The sequence below is a fragment of the Gekko japonicus genome, unplaced genomic scaffold, assembly GCF_001447785.1.
Source record: "Gekko japonicus isolate JY-2015 unplaced genomic scaffold, Gekko_japonicus_V1.1 scaffold1628, whole genome shotgun sequence".
In the NCBI taxonomy this organism is placed as follows: Eukaryota; Metazoa; Chordata; class Lepidosauria; order Squamata; family Gekkonidae; genus Gekko; species Gekko japonicus.
In genome coordinates, this window is record NW_015162000.1 from 42,417 (window position 1) to 66,492 (window position 24,076).

General features: G+C 43.7%; 1 protein-coding gene across 1 annotated transcript in view; it reads right to left on the reverse strand.

The window, feature by feature from the left end:
* SMC1B (structural maintenance of chromosomes 1B) overlaps positions 1 to 24,076 on the reverse strand; it is a 63,086-nt gene that overhangs the window by 15,437 nt on the left and 23,573 nt on the right. Inside the window, exons 13-19 of the mRNA XM_015405442.1 lie at positions 22,845 to 22,991; positions 20,395 to 20,532; positions 15,640 to 15,756; positions 13,842 to 13,948; positions 13,478 to 13,619; positions 6,266 to 6,411; positions 1,776 to 1,929 (exon numbers count right to left, since the gene is read on the reverse strand). Coding sequence (XP_015260928.1) covers positions 1,776 to 1,929; positions 6,266 to 6,411; positions 13,478 to 13,619; positions 13,842 to 13,948; positions 15,640 to 15,756; positions 20,395 to 20,532; positions 22,845 to 22,991 — 951 coding nt within the window. The remainder of the gene's footprint in view (positions 1 to 1,775; positions 1,930 to 6,265; positions 6,412 to 13,477; positions 13,620 to 13,841; positions 13,949 to 15,639; positions 15,757 to 20,394; positions 20,533 to 22,844; positions 22,992 to 24,076) is intronic.

Below are 24,076 nucleotides of genomic sequence, written 5' to 3' on the forward strand. Positions count from 1 at the left end.
CATCATCAAAGCAGCCTAATACTAAGGTCAACTATTCATCTCTCTAGCTTAATAACTCATGACCAGCAGAAAGTTAGCTGTTTACTTGACAGAGGAGGGAGCTGCGATCCGTCTTCACAATATTTACACCTCCAAGGTTTGGTCCTTGATATGGATCTTTGGCTCTAGTCCTGTTCTTCCTCTTTCTTCTCCAATGCACCGGCACTGCCCTGAAAGGCACTGCTGGCAGAAAAGCAAGTGCAGCCCTTATGCAGCTGGTAAAAATACAGGTTTAAAAAATTGGAAGGGAAGAGAGGTCTCGAGGAGCTTGTAATGACTGGGATCATTGTACCTCCCTAAAATAAAATCCCCTCTCCTCTGTAAAAATTGAAGTAGTTTGTTTGTGTTGTCAAACCCCCAGGGTATTTCCAGCTGGCAGGAAGGTTCTATGGAGAGACAGATACCTTTCTCAGAGGCAAGGGACAGAGGTTCCCTGACAGTCCTCATTATACGTAACAGTCTAACCAACAGCTGAATGACCTGTGAGTGGTTTCTCCCTCTAGATTAACCACAAACTCGCACAGAATCAGGTAAGGGGACAACTGCTTGCTAGAATTAAGCCAGTGGGAAAACTGAATAGCATTTTCAAATAAGAGAATCTAGCTGTTATTCTTCATCTTTTTGGGGGCTGCTCAGTTCCCTTCACTTCCGCGCTGTTCTAGCCTATCCATTCTGGTGGCTGCAGGAAGAGTACTTGATCCCTGTGGCCACTACCAGCTCAAGGTATTGGAACAAAATGTTAGCAAATGTGGTTATGCTTTTATTCACTTTTTGCCTTAGTATATTTTTGGAGTCCTTTTGACTTTTCAGTCGTATCTGCGGCTATTCTACTCCCCCCTCCCCAACTTTCTACATTTTGTATCCAAAGAAGTTCACTTGTTTTCACTTGAGATAAGTTGCTGCTACTTTTTATTGAGCACTCAGCACATGCCCAAGAAACCTCTCATCATAGCTACCCCAGGGAAGCAAGGCAAGGACTTTCTGTCCCAGGTCTGTTTCTTCACTTGTGTTGGTGCAAGCAAACTGCTGTCCAGGGTCCTGAATGAGCAAACAGAAGAGCTCTGGACACCTTTTATCCCCAACTGGAGGCAGTGAGATTAACCCCCTTTCCCCTTTGGCTTTCAGGGCTCCAAGCATCTTCCCCAGCCAAGGGGCCAGACCTTCCCTTAGGTCACCTGAGAAGTCTTCTGTGCCTTGATACTTAGTTACTCACAGTACCTCCACTGCTAAGGTGCTGCGTATGCCAGAGGGAATAATGACCGCCTCTCTGACAGTTTTCCTTTCCACTGCCACCTTCTGACTCATGCTGAATTTCTCACTCTTGTTCCTACTTTCACTTCTCTCTGAAAATGATGGGCCTCTCCTTTTTATCTGAATGCCTGCTTGGAAATATCTTTTTGTACCTTTGCCCTTTATAAGAGAAGGCTAATTATTAAATGTATTTCAGCATGACTATCCATTAAGAAGCGCTGTTAGCATTTAAATATATTTTTAAAAATAGATTTCAGGAAAGCCAGTAATCAATGTTACATTCTTGCAATACTGGATTTCTCTGTGTGCGCTTTCAAATGTATAATTGTAGTAGTCACTCTGTTAAAAAGTGATGTGTCATGGGACAGAACTAGGGTGTGATCACATTATTGGGAGTAGGGAATAAACTTTATATACAAACTTTCAGAGTTTATCACTGTATATCAGACAATTAATCACTATGCCACAAAAAAATGCTAATGTACCTCTGTTTCACTGATGTCATCCAGAAATCCCTCAAGAAGGTTTATCTTTAAGTTGCAGAGCTTGCATTCAAGAAGCCTATTGTGCCTTTCTAATTTTTTCTCTTCCAGCAAGGCCTCAATTGCTGCAGCTTCCTTTTGTAACTTTCCCATGTCTCTGACAACAAAAAACACACAAGACATGTCACAAGATCTGGCCACTTTGGCACATCCTGTGGGTATATCTAGATTAGATTACTGCAATGCACACAACATGGGGCTGCCCTTGATAAGTGTCTGTAAACTTCAATTGCTGCAGAATGCTGTCGTTAGGATGATGACTGGAGGCGGGGGACCCTACCACTCTAGTCTCAGCCAGTCTACAGTGGCTCCCAATTTGCTTTAAGGCACAATTCAAGTTGCTGGTGTTGACCTTTAAAACCCTATATGCTTTGGAACCAACATACCTGAAGGACTGCCTACTCCCTTATGAACCTGCCTGACCATTACAGTCATCTTTGGGGGCCCTGATTTGGTTGCCCCTGACTTCTAAGACTAGGTGGGTGGCAATGCAGGAGAAGGCCTTCTGCCAGCAGGTGAAGACTTTTTTGTTTTATTTGTAATTCCCTCAGCAATCTATACTTCCTGACCAATGTTTTAACTGTTGCTTTTATGTCTTTGTATGTATTTTAGCTCTGGTTTTGTTTTAAAAGAAAAAGAGGAGATTGGATTTATACCCCGCCCTTCACTACCCAAAGGTGTCTCAGAGCGGCTTACAAACTCCTTTTCCCTTCCCCTCCCCACAACAAACACCCTGTGAGGAAGGTGGGGCTGAGAGAGCTCTTGACAGAAACTGCTCTTTTTCAAAGACAGCTCTTATCAGAACTATGGCTTGCCCAAGCTCATCCAGCCGGGTGCAAGTGGAGGAGTGGAGAATCAAACCCGGTTCTCCCAGATTAGAGTCCGCACACTCTGGGGGAGGGTGGGGTGTTGGTTGGTTCGAATGATTTTATAACATGATTTTATTACGTATGGTTTAATTTGTTAGCCCCCTTGGTAGCCCTGGTGAGGAAAGAAAGATAGGGCATAAAATTTTTAAACTATAAAAATAAACATGGCAGTCAAATTTTAGTACTTTATTATATTGATGGCTTTCAGATATATGGTCCTATCAGTAATCTCAAAGTATTTTAAATCAAAGTTTAAAACTCAGGCTCTGTAATTTAAACACTGCACTGTCTCAATTACTTCTAACTCTTCAGTAGCCTTTCTAAAAATTTCTTGCTCATCAGTCAGCTCTAATGACGAGATTTATTGTGTCAGGCAGTGAGAGAAGAGAATAATAATGACACTGTGTAAGTGCAGAGTCAATTATTTAAGTGGGACCCTCTACTTATATCCAGATATACGCTTCATCAATGCTATTAATAGCTTTCATTAAAAACAAGCAAATAGCTAAGACATTACTGGCCCTCCAAGTTCTGCCATATCTTCTGCTTAATCAAAGAGGTCAATATTACTTCATGCAGTTCATAGATAGGGACGGACATGAACTGGGAAAATGTGGTTCGGTTCATAGGTTGTGCACAGTTCACAAACCACAGACCATCACAAACTTTTTTGTGTTAGATTAACTGGTTCAGGTTACGATGTGGTAGAAGACCCCCTCCCCACGTGCTAGAGAGACCAACCTCGCACAGGATCGCTGGATGACTCTCCTCTACCTGCCCTCCAAGGTTGGTGAGGATTGCATTTACAGGTTCCAAGTTATGGCCCACCAAAGAAGGTGACCCCATCCTCCACTGTTTCCAATGGACTAAGGCCAAATCACAGAATCTCTCAATAGAAAATGAAAGTGGGGGGAATTTTTGCAAGCCCAGCAGAACCAGTACCACTGTGGCACTACAAATGCAACAGGACTAAGAACAACCCCTTTGGGGAAAATGTCAGGCAAAGGTTCAAAAGTGTATAGAATTGACCCTTTACAAACTACACACACCAAACGCACAAGGAACCTCACCCTGCTGCCTGCTCCTCTACAATTTCTCCAAGTTGGGGGTAAATAAATTTCTGGGGTTACAGACCCCCCCCCCCCCAAGTCTCCCCAGTGCTCGCTCTGGAACAGACAGCTGCACTTACAGAAGTATACAGAACAGCTCATGACAAGCTAGTGACACCAAACTCACAGGGAAACAGACCCGCCCCCCCCCAACCAAATATTGGAAGCAAAGCAAGCATTCCCCCTATGCTCACAGCCATCTCAAGTCTCCAAAGGCAGGTTCTGAAGGACAGAAAGGCAGACATACCCAGAATTTCGACAGGGGCTCCCTGAAGCTACACCACAAAAGCTTGACAGGCGCCCCAGCCCCACCAGACCAGTGGAAATCAGAGTTTTCCATTTGATCATGAGGCAGATGTTGTTTTATGAGATAGGCGTTGGGTGAGGGAGCCCACACTCACCCAAGCACCAAGGGTGCAACCCGCAGGCTGCATCACTCAGAGAGGAGGGATGGGGGGAACAACAGGAGGCCTGGATCTTACCCTGTGAGGTCCAGAGAGGGGTATCCCAGCAGGGGGAGGCTGACCTTCAGGAAGGCCAACTCATCTACTTTGGCTGGGTCCAGGAGGGAGCGGTGGGGGCTGAGAATGTCTCCCAGGTGGGAGAACACCTGCTCGATCTGGACACTGGTGGGAGGGCAGTAGAGGAGATTCATAGCCACACAAGAGAGGTCAGGCCAGATGACAGCCTTGCATGACAGGTACTTCAGGGGATCAACAGAGGTGGGCTCAGAGGACTCACTGAGATACTTCCTCGCCATCACCTCTGCTGAAACCTCCGTCAACGCACCCCTGGCAGCCGTACCGCTACTGACTTCCCAGTTCACCACTAACAACCAGTACCGAGGCTTCTCCCTGGATAAGCACTTTGAGACAGAGGTGCTGGACTGCAGCTCCCCCTCCCCCCCCTTCACCCACTGTTCCCTCGGGCCACATCTGCTGCCCTGTAGCCTTCGCACTTCTTTGCAGACCTCATGCTTCCATTATATGAGCTCTGCATTCCAGAGAGCAATGCTGCTTTTTATCCGGAGGTAAGACATACAGAGACAATGCAACCTGGTAGTGATGCCCACCCACAACCTCTCTGTTTCCAAGGCTGGAGAATCCCCCCCCCCCTCCCCATTACATTGGAGTTTTGTGAACAGTTTAATTGAGCGGAGGCAGTCTGTCTAGAATATGTACCCATTCACGAACCACCACAAACAGCACCAGAAATGTTTGTGCCAGGCTTCCTTCCACCAACATAGCTTTGGGATCCACAAAATGGCCAAAATTCATTATGAACTTTAGTTTGTGCCCATCCCTAACACAGTCCCAAGCAGCACAGGCTGTTATTTCAGTGGCTTCCCATTAGACTAGATTTCACTACTGCTTTTCCCAGTGCAAAGAGAACTTGAAGGTGGTACCAGACACTGTGAAGAATCAGCATCTGTAGATTGCTTTGTCAACTACAAATTCACTTTCCACACTTGCAACTGAACAACTGAAGGAAAACTGGAGCACGTGAATCTCCGTGCATCACCACATTCAAGTGTAAGTATCATATCCACCTCACTACAAGAGAGACACCTAGGCACACTTTTTGGAGGCCGCAACAAGGGTATCGTGCAAGCTGCTCGCACATTTGCCCCTGCGGTTTTCTCATAACACTCAGTTAACACTGTAGGCGCACACAAGAGATTCCACAAGTACAGCAACTTTCTCTTTAATGTAAGTGTTTTGTTATGCACCAAAATCAGCTCCAACAGTTGAAACAATTCAGCTGTTATCAAGAGGAAAGACCTCAAAAGCTGTGTGTACAGAAACTCCCCCAAGCAGCCCTTTGGCTGCTGCCCTCAGTTACTCTTCACACAAGCATACAGTACTATGAACAAAGTTAGAATCTAGTGGCACCTTTAAGACCAACAAAGTTTTATTCAGATGTGAGCTTTCGTGTGTACGCACACTTCGTCAGACAATTAAATGGAATTACATATAAATGGAATTACAGAATACAGACGGTGGCTTGTTAAATGAGCATGCAAAATAGTGAAGATTTTTTAAGAGATAAAAAGAATGACAAGCTTGGTTTCTTTGTTGGTCTTAAAGGTGCCACTGGACTCTAACTTGCTTCTATTGCTTCAGACCAATATGGCTGCCCACCTTAATCATACGGTACTATGAGTAAGTGCAAGCTGAAATCTTTATATAAATGCAACATAGTAATTTTCCTCAAAATCATTTTAAAAAGGTAAGTAATGAAATTAAAGCATACTATTAATTGCCAAATTAATTGAAAGCAGGAGAAGATAAAGACCCAGTACAAGACGGATTGACTCAATAAAGGAAGCTACGGCCCTCAGTTTGCCAGGCTGAGCCAGGCTGTTCACCAAGAGACATTTGGGAGGTTATTAACGGATTAGGTCGCCATAGGATGGAAGCGACTTGATGGCACTTAGCACACACACATTAATTACCTATTCAGAGTTAGCAGTATCTTCCTTGATTCCTCCACTTGACTCTGAGCTTCTGAAACCTCAACTTTCTTAACATTCTGCCTTTCTCTAAGCTGCTGTAGTTCTGCTACAACTTCATCTACCATTTGTAAAAAATTCTTCTCTTCCTATGTAAGAAAAGATATTTGTAAATAAAGAACTGTATTATCTAAGAGAATAAACATTGGACTCACCCTCAGAGTTCTTCATTGGTGCAAGAGCCCACTCTCCTATAAACTTCAAAGACAGGGCTATGTAAAGCAGCACAAGTCTTTTTAGAGCTTTCCAGATCCTGTGGGAGAGGGGCCCAAATACATGCTTTCAATAATGAAAATGTGGAAAACGTCTTCAAAACTTTTTTTCAGTAATTTCAAAAGGCAAAATAGGAATAGGTTCCCTGAAGAAAACTACTGCTCACTGATGCTCCTTGGAGCTCATGTGATCTTCAAAGTGGTCTCTGTGGTTCACACCCATGGGATTCAGTGCGCACGGACTGGATCGATCAGCATTGTAGCAAGCTCTTTAACGGATTTTTGCGCCCAGACCTCGGGCATGCGCAGGAACCCCACCGCGCATGCCCAGAGGGGAGGGCGCGGACATCCCGCCAGTTTCTTTCTTACTGCCACATTGGAAAGACCTTTTCTCCATCGGTTTGATCGGTTCGCTGTTTTTGGCTATTTGCCTCACGGCTCTTTGGATTTTTTCCTCACTTTTCTCCTTTTTTCGTATTACTTCTTCGTTACCTACTAAAATTAAAAAAACAAAACCACTTTTATTTTTCCTGAGGAGGGAAGTTGCCGTTTACCTCAGCTTGGCCTTCAGGCTCTACCTCCCCCTTCTTTCTTCTCTGCTCTTCTTGTTTTATGGAGAAGAAGTGTGGCTTTTCTAACCAATGTAAAGGCTGCGGCAGTAAACTTGCACCGCTTGACCGCCACACCCTCTGTATTTTTTGTTTGGGTGAGTCTCACCAACCTGAGTCTTGCCAGCACTGTACTAGGTTTTCGAACCAAACCTGAAAAAAACGAGCTGCGCGCCTCAAAGTGGTGTTACTTGAATCGGTGCTACATCCTTCCTCAGCGATGGACTCCGAGAGACCTTCGACCTCGACGGCTCCGGTATCGAGGCCTGCCTCCGACATCGCCCAACTGACGTCGAAGCCTCCGACATCGAAGGAGCAACCCTCCACCTCCACGCCGGTGAAGAAGAGGCCCAAGGCAAGTAAAAAGTCCACAAAAAAGGGCTCCTCTAAGCCCCTAAAGGTGGCAAAGAAGGTGAAGGTGGTGGCGTCTGCACTGGGCTATGCCCCTAAAGTGCCCCCCGTTCCATCGACATCGGAGATACACGCTCCTCCACCGATACCGACCATTCAACTTTTGGTCTCTACTATACAACAACTAGAGCATCCTTACTCCGACATCGAGAATGTGGAGCTCCTAAGTCACCCCATGGGTGCAGAGCCTTCCCTCTCTCCTTCTTCGTCGTCGACATCGACAGTATCAGAAGCTCCTGACATCGATACAGGTCGGAATCGACACATTTCTACTAGCACGCAGCGTCAACCTCCACGTCTGCATGTCGAACCTGTTGATATCGATGAGCGAGTTTATAGGGACAAAATCATCACAGATGGAGTGGACTGCATCTTAATAACCCCATGGTGGCAGAGGCAACCATGGTTCTCGACCGTCCTCAAGTTGTCAGCAGGGGTCTACCATCAATTCCCTCTGGCACAGGATCTCCTCTTCCTGTCCTCCTCTCCTCTCCTGTACCACGACATGCCACGGATGAAGTTGACTGCCTGGAGAATACTGTCAACACCTTTTCCACCCGCGTAGCTAATGTTTTATTAAAAGCAAGAAAGCCTACTACACGGAAGTCCTACCATTACAAATGGCAAAGGTTCTGTTCCTCCTTGGGTGACGATGCCCCTCGAGCCACCTCCGTGGATCTCAAGAAAGTTTTCCAATTCCTCCTGTCCCTCGCTGACTTGGGACTCTCTCACTCCTTGTTAAGAGTTTATTTGGCCGCACTTTCAGCCTACCATGTTCAAGTTGACGGATGCACACTGTTTTCACATCCGCTTTCAAAATGTTTTTTAAAAGGTTTATTGCATCTCTACCCTCCTGTCAAAACTCCTGTCACTCCCTGGGACCTTCCTCTAGTTCTTCGTCAGCTCACAAGGAAACCCTTTGAGCCACTCGCAACTTGCAACATAAAATTCCTGTCGTGGAAGACGGCCTTTCTGGTTGCTGTCACCTCTACGAGGCAAGTTGGAGAAATACTGGCTTTCAGACATGACACGCCTTACTTGTCCTTTTTGCCAGACGGTGTCTGCCTTGTACCTGACATCTCGTTCCTGCCAAAGGTAGTGTCAGAATTCCACCTACAGGCAGAGGTCTTCCTCCCGGATTTCTTTCCGGCTTGGACATCCTCAGAGGACAGACTGTTACACATTTTGGATGTGAAGTGGGCGCTCCTGTTCTACCTGAACAGAACCCGCCCAGCAAGACGTGACTCCCAACTGTTCGTCTCGTACGCACCAGCAAAGCTGGGGACTCGCATCACAGCTCAACACCTCTCAAAGTAGATTGCGGGGCTCATCCGCCTCTGCTATCTGATCGCCAAACAACCATTGCCTGGCCCTATCAGGGCCATTCAACTCGAGCTGTTGCGGCTTCCACTGCCCTTCTCCAGGGAGTTCCGTTAACGGACATTTGCAAAGCCGCTACGTGGGTCACGCCTAATACCTTCATAAGGCACTACGCCCTAGACGTCCGTAAGAACTCCAATACAGACATGGGACATCGCATTCTATCTGCAGCTACACAGTAAGGACCTGCCAGCACCCTCCTCCAGGTACGCTACTGCTCGCTAATCTCCCATGGGTGTGAAGCACAGAGACCATGTCAAAGATAAACAGGTTGCTTACCTGTAACTGATGATCTTTGAGTAGTCGTCTGTGTATTCACACCACCTGCCCTCCTTCCCTGCTGCTGTCAGCTTCTAAATTTCCAATAGGAGTTGATTCACGGCGGTATGAAGGAACTGGTGCGATGTCCGTGCCCTCCCCTCAGGGCATGCGCGGTGGGGTTCCTGCGCATGCCCGAGGCCTGGGCGCGAAAATCTGTTAAAGAGCTTGCTACAATGCCGATCGATCCAGCCCGTGTGCACTGAATCCCATGGGTGTGAATGCACAGATACCACTCGAAGATCATCAGTTACAAGTAAGCAACCTGTTTTTCTTTGTGTAAGATATTAAGAACTATGAGGAGGTCCCACAGATGGAAAGTAGTAGATGGGGGGGCCCTTAAGCAGGATTGCTCCTTTATGCAAGTGATATATATAAGGGTGACCATATGACAGGGCTGCTTTTTCTGCTTAGAACTGTGGAGAGGGCTGCAACCTGTCTGTGACATGTGTTGGGGCAAAGGACTGAGCCTTGGTATTTAATGCTCCTTGGAGGTGCTGGGCTGACAGAGGCAAGTAGGTACATTTCACCCTGCTGAAGGAAACAAGACCATGTGCAGTCATGACAATTTGCTGTGATGTTGCTCTAAGCAACTTTTTAAAAAATGTCTTGCTGGTGATCAAGTGTTTATTTATTTATTATTTTTGAGATGTTTATTCTGCCCTCTCCAAAGCGGGGCTCAGGCCGGATCACAAAAGCGAAGTCCAAGACTCATTACAATAAAATCACATTAAAACAGTTAAAAACTAACAATAAAAATCATATAGGTTGCAGAATTTCATAACTGTTAGAGCCACAAGTGGAATCAGTGGGCCCTTTCAGCAAGTGGGAGCCAGACTGAGAGCAGGGAGGCCAACTGTGATGGAAGTCTGCCTCAACCAAAGGCCTGGCGGAACAGCTCCGTTTTGCAGGCCCTGTGGAACAATAAAAGGTCCTACAGGGCCCTGATCTCCAGTGGGAGCTGATTCCACCAAGCTGGAGCCAGGGAAGAAAAAGCCCTGGCCCTGGTCGAGGCTAAGCGGACATCCCTCGGGCCAGGGGTAACCAGCAGATGTTGATCCTGTGAGAGCAAGTCTCTTCGGGGCACATATGGGAAGAGGCAGTCCTTCAGATATGTCAGTCCCAGCCCATTCAAGGCTTTGAAGGTTAATACCAAAACCTTGAAACGATCCGGTACTCAATTGGTAGCCAGTGCAAGCAGCAAAATACCAGCCGAATGCATGTCCACATAGGCGATGCTGTCAGCAGGCGCGCTGCCGCATTCTGGAGTACTTGGAGTTTCCAGATCAGTCTCAAGGGCAAGCCTGCGTAAAGTGTGTAAAGGCTTTTCTCACCTTCACTAAGGTTTCTCAAAACAAAATTCAAAAGGGAGAGGGAAAATGGTCCTCTCTGTTACTCTCACTAAGGGGGTAACCAGAACAAAAATAAAAAAAAACACTACCTCAAGGGTAGTCTGCCACCAGGTCCCCTTCAGGCAGTTTCCAACAGCCAGGAGACCAAGGGACCTAAGTCTCCCATCCAGTTGTACTGGAGCTCCCAAAACAAAACAGCACTACAGGGTGTAAGGCTGCAGGTCAAAAATCAAAACAAGACAAGAGTTTTCTTAGTAGTAGCTAGACTAGGGCTAGGCAACAAGATTTAGCCTTTGAGACCTGTTAATACAAAAGATTTGGACAAAAAGTTCAAATAAAAGATATTTTAGTTTATTGGGTGCACATAACACATAAGAACAACATAAGGCTAGTGAAGGATTACAAAATAAAAATTCTAAGCTTATCCAGCCTGACTGAACTCTGAAGCAAGCATATTACCTTTCCACATATATTCTTGGGGTAGGGGTCAGAAGCATGACCAATACAGTCCATCAGGTTCCAAGAGTCAGGAGCATGATTGATGGTTCGGATAACTGGACCAGAGATAGGCTCAGTCATACAGACCAGCTAGCCATTATTTAACTACAGACATTCTCACAGGAAACTGACCCCTCCCTGGGGTTAAGACAATATCTGATCATAATTCAGAACAGTGATGTCAACTTAAGTGGTTGCCATGCCAATAACAACAACATCATCATCATCATCAACAATAATAATTGCGATCATCAAAAGGAACGTATTACCAAGATTCATATTTCTGGCACAAAATATACCAATCATAAGGAAATTTAAATACTTTAAGGACTTTGAGAAGACATGTAGTAAATTTATATGGGAAAATAAAAGACCAAGAATTAATAGGAAGTACATGCAAGATAAAAAAGAAGCAGGAGGGTTTGGAGTACCTAATTGGAATGTGTATTATAAGGCCGCAGCACTGATGTGGATAAGAGACTGGGTAATGCTGGAAGACTCTAGGATGTTAACACTTGAAGGGCATAACTTGCCCGTAGGTTGGCACAAATATGTTTGGTACGAAGAAGGGAAATCACCCAAGAATTTTACAAATCATACCATAAGGGGAGCATTAATGGAAATCTGGAAAGAAATTAAATTGAGACATTACCTAAAAACACCTAAATGGGTAGCACCAATGGAAGCGGTAACACTTTCAACACTGATGGAGATAAGAAGGAAAGTAAAATATGAAGATTTGCTTGATGAGAATAACAACTTAAAATCAGATGAACAATTAAATAACCAAAATATAAAACTCTCATGGTGGGAGAAGACCCAATTACTGGCAATTTATAAGACAGACAAAAAAAAAAGGATTTTAAAAGGAAAAAAAATGAATTGGACAAGATATGGCTGTCTTCCAGTGATAAACTTATTCAAAATATATATAAATTACTGATGGAAGAATGTATGATGGGAGAAATGGTGAAAGGTACAATGGTGACGTGGGCTAAAGATATAAACTGTATGTTAGAACCAGAACAATGGGTTAAAGTATGGAGTTCAATAAAGTTAATGCGGGCAATACTATATAAAGAGAACATATACAAAATGTTTTACAGGTGGCACTGGACATCAGAGAAGATAGCCAAATGCTATGTAATACCTAATAGAACTGTTGGAAATGTAAAAAAAACGTTGGTACATTCATGCATATGTGGTGGAGGTGTGATAGGGTACAAAGGTATTGGGAAAAAGTATACCGAATGTTAAAGGAAATAACAGGAATGCAAATACCTTTCAAACCAGAGTTAGCTTTATTAAATATAATTCCAGATATATACAACAGTACAGAGAAATACGTAATTATATACTTCTTTACGGCAGCAAGAATTTTACTAGCTAAAGTATGGAAAGAAGAGAAAGTACCTTCAGAAAAAGATATACTTGAAAAAATGTTGACTGTAGCGGAGATGGATAGATTAACTTTAAGATTACAAGGGAAAAATAAGGAGATATTTGAAAACCGATGGAAAATGTTTTATATGTGGATAAATAATGTAATTAGAAAAGACTCACAAGAATAAATGTAACACGAAGATGTAATGTAAATAATGGAAAATGACAAATAAACTGTTTTAAAAACAACAACAACAACAATAATAATAATCTTTCCATTTATTGATCACTCAATCCATGCAGAGCTGCCGGCTCTGAGCGATTTACAGTTACTCCTGTATTTCACATGGGACTAACAATGCTGGGGGTAAGGGAGGACAACATATATCATTTGAATCACACACATTTCATAGTTGACAGAGTTTGGTTGGCTGTAAGGTCCAGACATGTTCCGGCAGCATTCCTTTTTTCCCCCCCCGCGTCGCTTGATGTTGTCAGCATTGTCTCAGTCGCAGCGCACCACTGCCACCGACTGACCGAATGGCCTATTGCAGGCTTTTCTTCGACGCTGCATACATCTTTCTCGGCTTTCGGATCTTACACGCAGACCATCGATCGGCTAACACAACCCCCACCGGGGGGGTTTTGTGTGCCCATTTCTCTAAGGAGTGGTACCCATTTTATCTACTCGCTGAAGCTTTCGAACCGCTGGGTGGACGGCGAGCTAGGGACACGGACTGGCAGCTCACACCAGTGCGGGGCTCGAACTGACAGCAGTCCTGTTCAGCTCAGCTGTTTAACCAGAGGATAAATCCCCTGTGCCACCGCTTTTATGGAAGGAGGTACAATGATGTTGTAAGTCATGTTAGGCCCCTCCTGGGAAGAAAAGTGGGGTACAAATGCCTAAATAAATAAATGGTTCCATACTTTCTAGCAGACCTATAATGATATGGCCTTACTGTATTTCAGAGCATTGTAAAACCCATCCGTTACCTTTTTTAAGTGGACAATCTCAGTGTCATCTTTGTAAATAGTCTCTTTCAGCATATTTGTCTTGTTGACCTCCTTTGCTAGATGGCTAGATATATATTCAAGCTGAACAACTAGTCGTGTCTTCTGGTTTTCAAATTCAAGTCTATAAAATCACAACATAGCAATCATTCAGGAAAAGAATAAAAACTGATAAAAATGATGAATATCAACATAGAAATGAAGCTGTCACTTCTACGTGTCTATTGTACCATAGAGTAATTTGTAAAAGGCTTGAGCCTCTTTTCTTCTGCTGTAGAGGTTCTGAACCTGGAATATGCACTACTAGTAACCTAATGACAAACTGAAATTCCATTTTAATGCTTACCTCTTCTTGTCAATTTCTTCCTGCTGTTGCACATGTTCTTTTTCATAGACACGAATATTTTCTACACCAATCTCTTCACAGAATTCAAGGAAAACATTGTCTTCTACCTATCCCCAGTCACCCCCCCCAAAAAAGAAGGCAATTAAAATCCATTTTTATATACAAGTTCTTTCTCATTGTACCATTGTCCATGCTTTAAAGCAATTTCCTTTCAATTTAGGAACACTGCTCAGGTACACAATTTTGTAATTCCTTCACAGAATAACTAAAAGGTAAGAAATCTCTGTGCGCATTTTCCTTCTTAAAAAACTGATTATTCCACACTGCCCTTCAGGCATACTGAAAAGCCTGGTAATTACCCTGCAAGTACTGTTATTTTTTTCCCCTAGAAGAAATCAGCACCCAAAGAATTTTACCACCAGCCTGAATTTCTACAGCAGTCATGCAGGCTTAATGATATAATTGGGATAATGACATAAAAGGGACCAGCAACTTTGTATAATTAAATAATCAAACTACATCAATATTCAAAGAAATGGGTTAGAGCCAAGAGGCAACAAAAGAAAGCTCATTTGCATAACAAACTTAACATTCACTGTTAACAGAGATGTTAATAACCCCAAAAGTTTCCAGAGCCCAAACACTGGTTGTTGCCAGCCCTTTATGTGGCCCCACCTACTCCTCCAATATATCCTAACTTAAAGGGTGTGCATGTTCAGTGCCATTAAGCTGCTTCTGTCTTTTGGCAACCCTATGAATTAATGACCTCCAAAACATCCTAGTATTAACAACCTCGTTCAGGTCTTGCAAACCGAGGGCCGTGGTCTCCTTGAGTCAATCCATCTCATGTTGGGTCTCTTTCTCTTTTTCTGCTGCCTTCAACCTAGCATTACTGTCTTTCCCAATGGCTCCTGTCTTTCTTTTCTTGAGCATCACACTTGTTTCCATACCATGCCACATTTGGCTCTGCAGCCATTGGTTGTGACCTCTGAGGTAGGCTAAATCATGACAGGAATGGGTATTTGATCGAGGTAAGTTGTGCTGTATACTGCTGGTTTCTGATGAACCCTGAGGGTTCCCTGGAAGCTTACAGAAGGCTCCTTGATGAGGAATCAGTAATGGCAAGCAAGTTTCCCTGAGAAGCAGCTTGTGGATCAGTACCGACATTCCCCTGCAACCATGTAGGCACAGGCAACCACATGGGAAATGTTACGCAGCAAGGTCTGAAATGTCAGCATGGTGTAGTGAGAGCCAGCATGAAGTAGCAGTCAGAGTGTTGGACTAGGATCTGGGAGACCCAGGTTTACATCCCAACTCTTCCAAAGAAGCTCACTGGGCAATCTTGGTGGGCAAGTCACACACTCGCAGCCTAACCTAATTTCACAGAGATGTGAGGATAAAACAAAGTAGGGGAGAATAATACCATAAGCTGCTCTAGGTCTCCACCAGGAGAACAGAAAGGTATAAATATCTAAATAGATAAATAGTGCAGGGATCAGCAACCTTTTATAACTACTGAGCCAAACCATGTCACAATCCAGAGGAGGAGATCAAGGTTGCAGACACCTGCTCTAACATGTTCTCTCCATTTCCAAGGTGCACGTATGTGCATGTGCTGTGCTTTGTCTGAACAGACTGCATTTTAAAATGTATCAGAGAATTCTTTGCAAAACAAGGGATTCCTCAGCAAATGAATGTGGAAAGGTTTCCCTAAAGATATATAAAATCTGCTGATTTAAAGAACTGCCATTAGCAACTTAAACATCTACAAAGATGCCACGAGAGCTGAAAGTTTTACCTCATTAATTTTCTTTTGGAGCTCATCAATTTTTCTTGCTCTTTGCAAAACTCCTTCATTCAGCATCTCATGCTGTGACTGAATATTTACCAATTCACTTTCCATCTTAGATTTCTCCTAGGTAGAAATAAAAGATAGTAATATTTAAGGTTAACCAAACAGAACTGCTGCCTAATCTGACAGTTGTAATTATCTGTTTATAGAGCAAAATTGTTTTCTTCTGAAACTACACCGTTGTAATACGAAGCACTGGTGGCAACAGCAATGAAAACCTTCTTCTGAGTTGCAAGAAACAGACAAGTTCACGATCCAAGCTCGTTATTGAGCCAGTTTGGGCTCTTCAATTTAAACAAGACAGAAGTGGCTTCCTTTGATTAATTAGTGAATAGTTGGGCTGCATCCTGTGAAGAGCTCACCTTCCAGGAGAGGATTATCTGCAGCCTTATACACCCCTACTATGCATGCCCTAGGCTATCTGACAACAGAGATCATTGAGGCATCGTTGCCCCATCTCATGTTACCCAAATAGGCGGTTTCCTAATTAGTTGGGGGAATTACCTTTAAAGGAGACAAGCATGAGTGAGTAACTGGGATTCTCCATCAATGTTTATGGGGATTTTTCCCTTAAGAGAACTCTCAAAATAAACCAGGCAGATGTTCAACTGGAAAGATTTTTTATTGAAAGAAAATAAAAGGATAAAACACGCATACTGAAAACACACACAAGCTAGCTAAGAGGAAATCAGGGATGAAAGTGGAAAAGCAATTCCGGGGAAGGCTAAAATTACCAGTTACAAAGAAAGAGGTCTGAGGAGGCAGCAGCAAAACAATCAGCATTTCATGGAGAGAAGGAGAGAAGACCCAACAGATTGGAGGCATGAGTATGGATCCAGGAACACACACACTGCACTGGTGGCTAAGTGCTCTTGATATAGGCCAAAATCCTCCCCGGGGCAAACTGACGTCTTCGCCCCAAAAAACAATAACTTGATGGGTTTTTGAGGCGGACAGTGATTTGGGAGAGGCTTGATGGATTTCCCTGAGGTGGACTATAGGTGTTAACGGGGCTTGATGACCCTGCAAGTACTGGGTGGGAAAACTACTAGGTTTGGTGAACAGAATTAAGAGGTGCTTAATTAGGATAAATGAGGGCAAGGAAGTGAGTCTGGGACGGGTGTTGATGAGATTAGCCCAAGAGGAGTCAATAGGTTCTTGGGAAACACACTGTCCTAAATCATGCATCTCTCCAGGATGTAAAGGAGGTCATTAGCTACCCAGCCACTCTCACTTCTAAACTACATGTCCAGACTTGTTTCTGACTAGCATCCATTTTGTGTCATTTTGGGCCAGGCCATGTCTTTGCACTTCTGATATTTGAGAAGATATTTTAAGAATGGTGTTATATGCTATTGCTAGCTATAAACTGCCCCTCAGTGAGAGGAGGGGTCTGACTGCTAACAATCAGACTCCATAAATCACAAACAAGGAAAACAACAAGCCAAAGGGAGGCCAGTTTTGAGAGCTCTCCTGACAATGTCAAGCCCTTCTTAGGTGGAATCTGAAGTCAACTTGGGAAGAATGAAGGATCAGAGCACAAAATTACACAAGAGAAATCCCACTTTGGAAACTATATATGCAGAAATGATAGCCACCAAAAGGAACACCTCAGGTAATGGCTCATAAAAAGCCCTGGCAAGGGCTTCAAGAATGAGGTTTGGCACTTGTGCACCACAGAGGGGGCTAACAGGGAGGCAGCTCTCAGAAACCATTTAACATAAATGGTTGGAACCTGTTGGAGGTACATGAATCTAAAGAAAGCACAGAGCATAGTGCTGTTATCAGCAGGCTGTTAGGCTTGAGACTCAGCTTGGAGAAGCTCTAGCACACAGTGCAACTAGCCTGCCAGGAGCACCAGGGACAGAAGCACTCCCATGTGCCCTAAAGAAACTCTGCAGACTTCTTTCTGGCCAAAGTGTTTAACATATGAGAGCCACCTGCTCTATAGTAGAGATCTGGGCCATGAGGTGGAAAGAGCATCATACCCCAAGGTCTGGAGTAGTGATGGGCACAGACCAGCTCAGGAACTAAAACTCATGATGAATTTTGGGCAGTTTGTGGTTCACAAAGTGAAGTTAGTAGTTCACAAAGTGAAGCACAAACTTTCCACAAACTTTCAAGCTGTTTGTGCAGGTTCCTGCTGGTTTGTGAATGGATACATTTCCAGACAGACTATCTCTGTTCAACCTAAATGTTTACCAAACTTCAAAAGAACAGGATTTGTTGGGACTCTGTGCTTTGAGAGCAGTCCTTTTAAGCTTGCAATGCCAGTGGAACTGGGTTCTACTAGACATTCTGCACATTGTAACTGGTTGTGCTGGACTTGCAAACCCCCACCCCCTTACTTGGATTTCTTGTGACTCTGCTTTGAGATCAGTCCTTTTAAGCCTGCATTGCCACAGTGGCACTGGGATCTGTTGGGTATTCTGTACACCGAACTGGTTGTGCTGGACTTGAAAAAAATGGCCCCACCCCTTCAGTTTGTACTGCAGGGATTCTCTGGTTTGACATTACTCATCTTTTGTTTGCATTGCCATTGGTTGTGTTGGTCTTGCAAACCCCCCCCCCCACACACACACTTGTTAGACATTAGTCCTGGAGCTGGCATTGCCACAATGGCACTGGATTCTGCTGGTCACTCTTTGATTGCACTAGTACTGATGGGCACTCTGTATATTGCACTGATTCTGCTGGGCTTGCAAAAATGCCCTCCACCTTCAGTTTCTACTGCAGCGATTTTCTGGCTTGACTTTAGCCCTGTTGAGTTTGTACTGTCAAAGTGCACTGGTTCTGCTGGGCACATTGCGCTGGTTCTGCTGGGCTTAGAAAAAGGCCCTACGTCTTCAGTTTCTACTGCAGGGGTGGAAACTAGTCAACTGGTCAAAATTACTGATTTTACTGACCAAAATTCAAAAGAAACCCTGTCCAAATCACATGCACCAAAGGTTCTTCTTTCTGGAACATTCCAGTGAACTTTGTAAATAAGTGGGCACTTGTGCAACAAAACATCACCTCTGCTTTCATTGTCTCATGTTTTAAGAAGTTAATTATATTTCTATACTCTGTGGAAGATTTCACCGAGTCACTTTTACTCTTAGGAACAAAGTCCTTAAGTACTTCATAACTGCTGGCCACTGGTCAATCAGTCTTGCAGCAGCACTCTATAGTCACAACCACCTAGAAGAAACATGTTTCAAGAAACAATGATTTGGGATACTGATATCTCTTTGAATTTTTGTGAAATCCTCCCATTGTGATGGCCACCCTTCAAAAAAATCACGAAGAAGGAAAATTAAATTTGATGCATCATCTCCCAGTTCTGCCACGCCCCTACGGAACACATTATGGACTATATGAATGTTACAAGTGCCAATATCTACCATAGGTTGTCTCTTTGTCAAAATAAGATAATCATTCATGAGTTTAGTGATAGCAAGCTCTTTTAACTGATTTTCGCATCCAGTCCCTTGGGCATGCACAGGAACCCCACCGCGCATGCCCAGAGGGGTGGGCGCGGACATCCCGCCAGTTCCTTTCTTACCGCCGCAAATCAACCCCTATTGAAAATGTAGAAGCTGACAGCAGCGGGGAAGGGGGGCGGGTGGTGTGAATGCACAGATAGCCCCTATAAGTTTGTGATGGTTCGTGGTTTGCAAACTGGGCATGCCACAAGCCACAAACCGAATTTTTCCCAGTTCGTGCCCATCCCTAGTCTGGAGTCCCTGAAGAACTCTTGACACTTTACCATTGCTTGACAGGGTCAGTAGTTTGAAGGAGAGGTCAATATGTTGAAGGTGGGGGTTCTGTAGCACTCAACCACCCTGATGTGGAAAAGAAAGAACAAACCATCCTCTTACCTCACAGGCCACAAAAACTCTCACTGTCTGTAGATATAGGACAGAGCTGCAGTGTTTTTCTGTATGGATTATATGTGGATGGCAGGCAAGGAGAGAATGGCTTGTATTTTCGGTTCCCGTTGGCTTGCCCTTTGTAAGGACCATCCATTAGCCCCAACTCAGCCCAACAAACACAAACACCAGCAAGGAAGCAACAATAACAAGTCACAAAATGGCTTCTTTCAGGGCAAGAGGAACACAAACAAAAGCTGGCTAAAAAGGGGAGAGCTGACTGCAAAGGCCCAAGACTTGTGAAAAAGTGACTTCTTCCAAAAGAAAGGAAAAGGACTGGGGGACAAGGGTTCGTGGTATGCAAACTGGGCATGCCACAAGTAGAGGCAGCTGCAAGACGTGCTGGGTGTCCTCGCTAGCCAAGCTTTCACTGTTGCCCAGCTCAGCTGCATGCCACTACCTGGGTTTCTCTCACACTTTTATACTTAATACAGTGCCTCCAGCCAACCCCTATCTTATTAAAACAGAATCTTCCTCCTAGAGGACAGAAGGATGATCAACCATGGTATGGATCATGAAGGGTAACAAATAGGGAGAAGGTAATATATTTTACACATATATGGTTTAGGAACAAAATATATACACATTCATTTGAGATACACACACACACCAGAAAATTGTTTCTCCTAAAAGTGAAGCATATTTCTACAAAAATGCAATACATTACATATATGTCCTATGTAAGTGAAGAATTAACCAACTGTAACTTAAAATGTCACAGTTATATCTGAGAATTACAGCCTATATTACAGAATATATAAGGAACAGCCATCTGAGTGTATGATGCTACCTGGGAGAAACTGGAAAGACGTTTCTTCTCAATAAATTCCAGCTCACTCTGTGAATATTTCTGTCGTGTTTGAAGTCCTTGACACAGAGCCTGTAATTGCTTTAAGTCAGCTTCCTTGCGCCGGATTTTCATCAAGTCCTAAGGAAGGAAAGTGATACAATATGTACTTTTTAAAAAGTAGGTTTTTTTCAGTTGAAGCTACTAACACTTGGATACATTAATATGCATCACAAAAGAATATACAAGAGTTTTGATAGCCTGCAAATAGCAACGCTTATACAGTTTTTTTTCTGACCACACATACCAAATCTGTCTCTCAAGTCCAACAAAGGCCCTGGCCACACGGAGAATTTGCCGTGCGAAAGGCATGAATGTCGGGCGGATTTTCGGGGCGCGATCACACCGCAACATCTGGGAAGTGTAGTGCACCTGTGGCTAACCCGTGGCATCCCGCCAAACATGCGGAGTTAAAAAGTACCCAGGAAAGTGCACTAGTATCCGGAAAATGTGCGGCACAGGCGGGCGTCTGATCGCAGGAGCACTAGTATCCCGTGACATCCGACGCCCGTCCATGTCCCATCGCAAACCGGATGTTTTTTGTAAGTGCATGTGCACAAACACGAAACTGAAAGCAGTGCTGCTCCATGGAACTGTGCATGTGCACCAATGCGAAACACTTGTGTGATCGCGCCATGCCACTTCTTTGCCACGCTGCAGCATCGCCGTGTGATTGCCAGCTAACAGCCTAAGCACGGAGACTCGGGGGACTGTGTGATCGGGCTACCGCACTTTATTTTGCTCCGGGGCGAACAGCCACGCCTCCCCCCCGTGTTATCTGGCCCATGTGATCGGGGCCAAAGAACACCAAACCTATGAAAACTGATTTAACTGCTACTGTTACCCCAAATGCTACATGTCACCCAAAAGGGCCTGTCTCCTGTTTTTATTAGGAGAATTAGCAAAGAAGACAGAGGCTTGCGAGACGGAGGCAACTAGCGAGATTGGCTACCGCTGTTTACAGGGATCTTTCCCCATTATAAACTCCCAGAAAAGAACCAGGCAGTTGCTTAACCAAGAAATGGTTGCTTTACTGAATGAAGAAATAACAGATAATGCACACATACAGAAATAAATACACACTGGAAAGAAAACACACAAGCTGATAAAAATATAGGAGGGAGAGGGAAATAGGAGGGTGTTAAGGGGGGTGATAGCTACCTGTCCAGAACAGCAGTGATCCGCGGAGAAAGGCTGTGAAACGAACCAGCGTCTCACAGAAGGACCCAAATGGATTTGGGGGTGAGTTGTCACTAGGCACTCAAGACAAGACACACAGCACTGGAGCTGTGTCAGTCCAGTTACAGGGCAAATTGCTACCTGGAGGTGTGGTGATTTGTTTGCCCCTTGAAACAAAGCACTGATGAATTTAACTAAGAATCTGAATAGCATTCCCAGGAAAGGACAAAGGAATGGGAGATGTCTTTAGAGGAGTTCCTAATGCAAAACAAAGTTTGAGTTGAAGCACTGATTGCTTCCTCTGGTGATTCAGAGTGCTAATGGTTTCCAAACTAATCCAAAATCCAAAATACTGCTTGATTACCCTTTTTTTGCGTTGGATGGGAAATCGTTTTTGTGAGGGAAATGTGGGCAGGGGAAGATAACGTAGGGTGGATAGGATTAGATAGTGTTAACTCTGGGGTGAGGCAATTCTATTGTTTCATCTTATGCAGATGCTAGGGTGAAGGGAGGGGTAGCAGCATGGTCAGACCAAGATTTTACACCTTCCCAGGGTCCCTGCCTAGACATGTAAGTGAGGCCTGCCATCCTGTCATCCATCTTGTGTACAGTCAATCCAAATTGCATGGAATATGAAGTCCTGGGGTGCTATAAATGAAGGGTGCTCATTTCCAAACAATCCCTCAAGCAAAGAGAGGTCAGTCATCTTACACCACCATATAACTACTGCCAGAATACCTTATGACAGTTTTCCCACAAGAAAATCTTAGGCACATAATTTTACTTGAAAGGATTAAAATGTTTTTCCTTTAAAAGAAAATCAGTATGTGACTTTATATGAAATATTACATTTATTAGAAATCCACAAATCAATGAAAAGGGATGCAACCTAACCTTGTTTTCCCAGACATGGGCAGAATTAATGCTACTGGAATACTTCTATGAGCAAATTCCATGCAATGTAGTATTTAGTACAGTCCTTTTCTTTTAATAATAAGCAACAGGTGAAAAAGACACCCTCCTCATAGCACCCTTTCTTGGTCCCATTTGGTCCTCACCAATGGCTTTGATATTTCAAAAAAATATAACTACATGAGATCCATGAGATCTTCTGCCATATTTAGTTTGTGACTCAGAATATCACCAATGAAATGAGATTACAGTATTCTCTCTTACACTGTTAAGATACATAGATATTTTAAAGTTAGCTATACCTTTAGTTCATTCATCAGATTTTCTCTTCTCACTTTAAGCTCATTTATTTCTTTTTCATCCCAATATCTAGCCTTCATTTTCAAATAACTTGACCCTCCAGAGATTAGTCCAGATTTCAAAAATAAAGTTCCATCAAGAGCCACAGTCTGAAAGTGAAAAGACATTCGGTTTTCCTGAAGAGATTCATACGTCTAAATGATACTTAAAGCACTTGCAGTAAATCAGTAGTTCCTAGGAAATGTCAAGAAAGTGAATGCATAAATAACTACATATATTTTGCTGGATTCTCCCCCACCCCAGCAAAACAGAAATTTGCAGCCAGCAAGATTCTTTACAACAGAAACATTTTACAGAATTCATTTGACTGTGAAAACTGTAAGGTTTAAACTAGCCATGATAAACCAATGACCAATACAATTATTTCTTATATTTATATCCCACTGTTCAACCAGATGGGTCCCAAAAGCAGTTTCAAGTCCAAAATTCAACATAAGATAATGATAATTTCAGCCACAGTTGGCAATGAAGCAACTTGTAGAAGTCTGACAGACAGGAGAATTGGCATTCTTCAATGGGAAAAAAGAAACAGATGATCTGGGTTGGACCCAGCTAGCTTTTTCATTCACTCACCCAATTCCCCTCCTTACACCAGCTCTCGTCCCACATATTTTTGTCCATGCATGTCTCTTGATTTCCAGTTTATCTGGTTTTGTGGTAAAAGGAGACCCCTCCTTCCTTTTTTACTACCATTGGTTGAATCCAACCATTCCAAATCTGAAGTCCTTTCACCCAGCTGCTGCTGAGTTGGAGGCAGCAGTAGGACTTTCTTGCTCAGGCCACACTCTAGCTCTTCTTCAGCCACCCTTCTACTTCCTGAGAGCAACAAGAAGCTTTCCTGATGACCTAGACACTACAGCTACCCTGCTGTCTATAGCAGCTCAATAATTATTGACAGGACTGCTAGCATCATATTTACAAAAATTTTCAGTTCATTTTCAACCAAAGCCACTACAGAAGGAACAAGCACATTTAAAATAAAATGTGTAATACTTAATCAAGTCAGATTCATGTCTGAACTGATATGTATTCTATTCCAGCTGTACAGGGAGATTATGGTGTGGGTAACAGTCAACCATGCACCCCCAAACCTTCATTTTGACATAGTACAGCCTCAGGAATGCTATACCACATTATTCTTCTGAGTACGTAGATCAGCCTTTTATAATAAGAT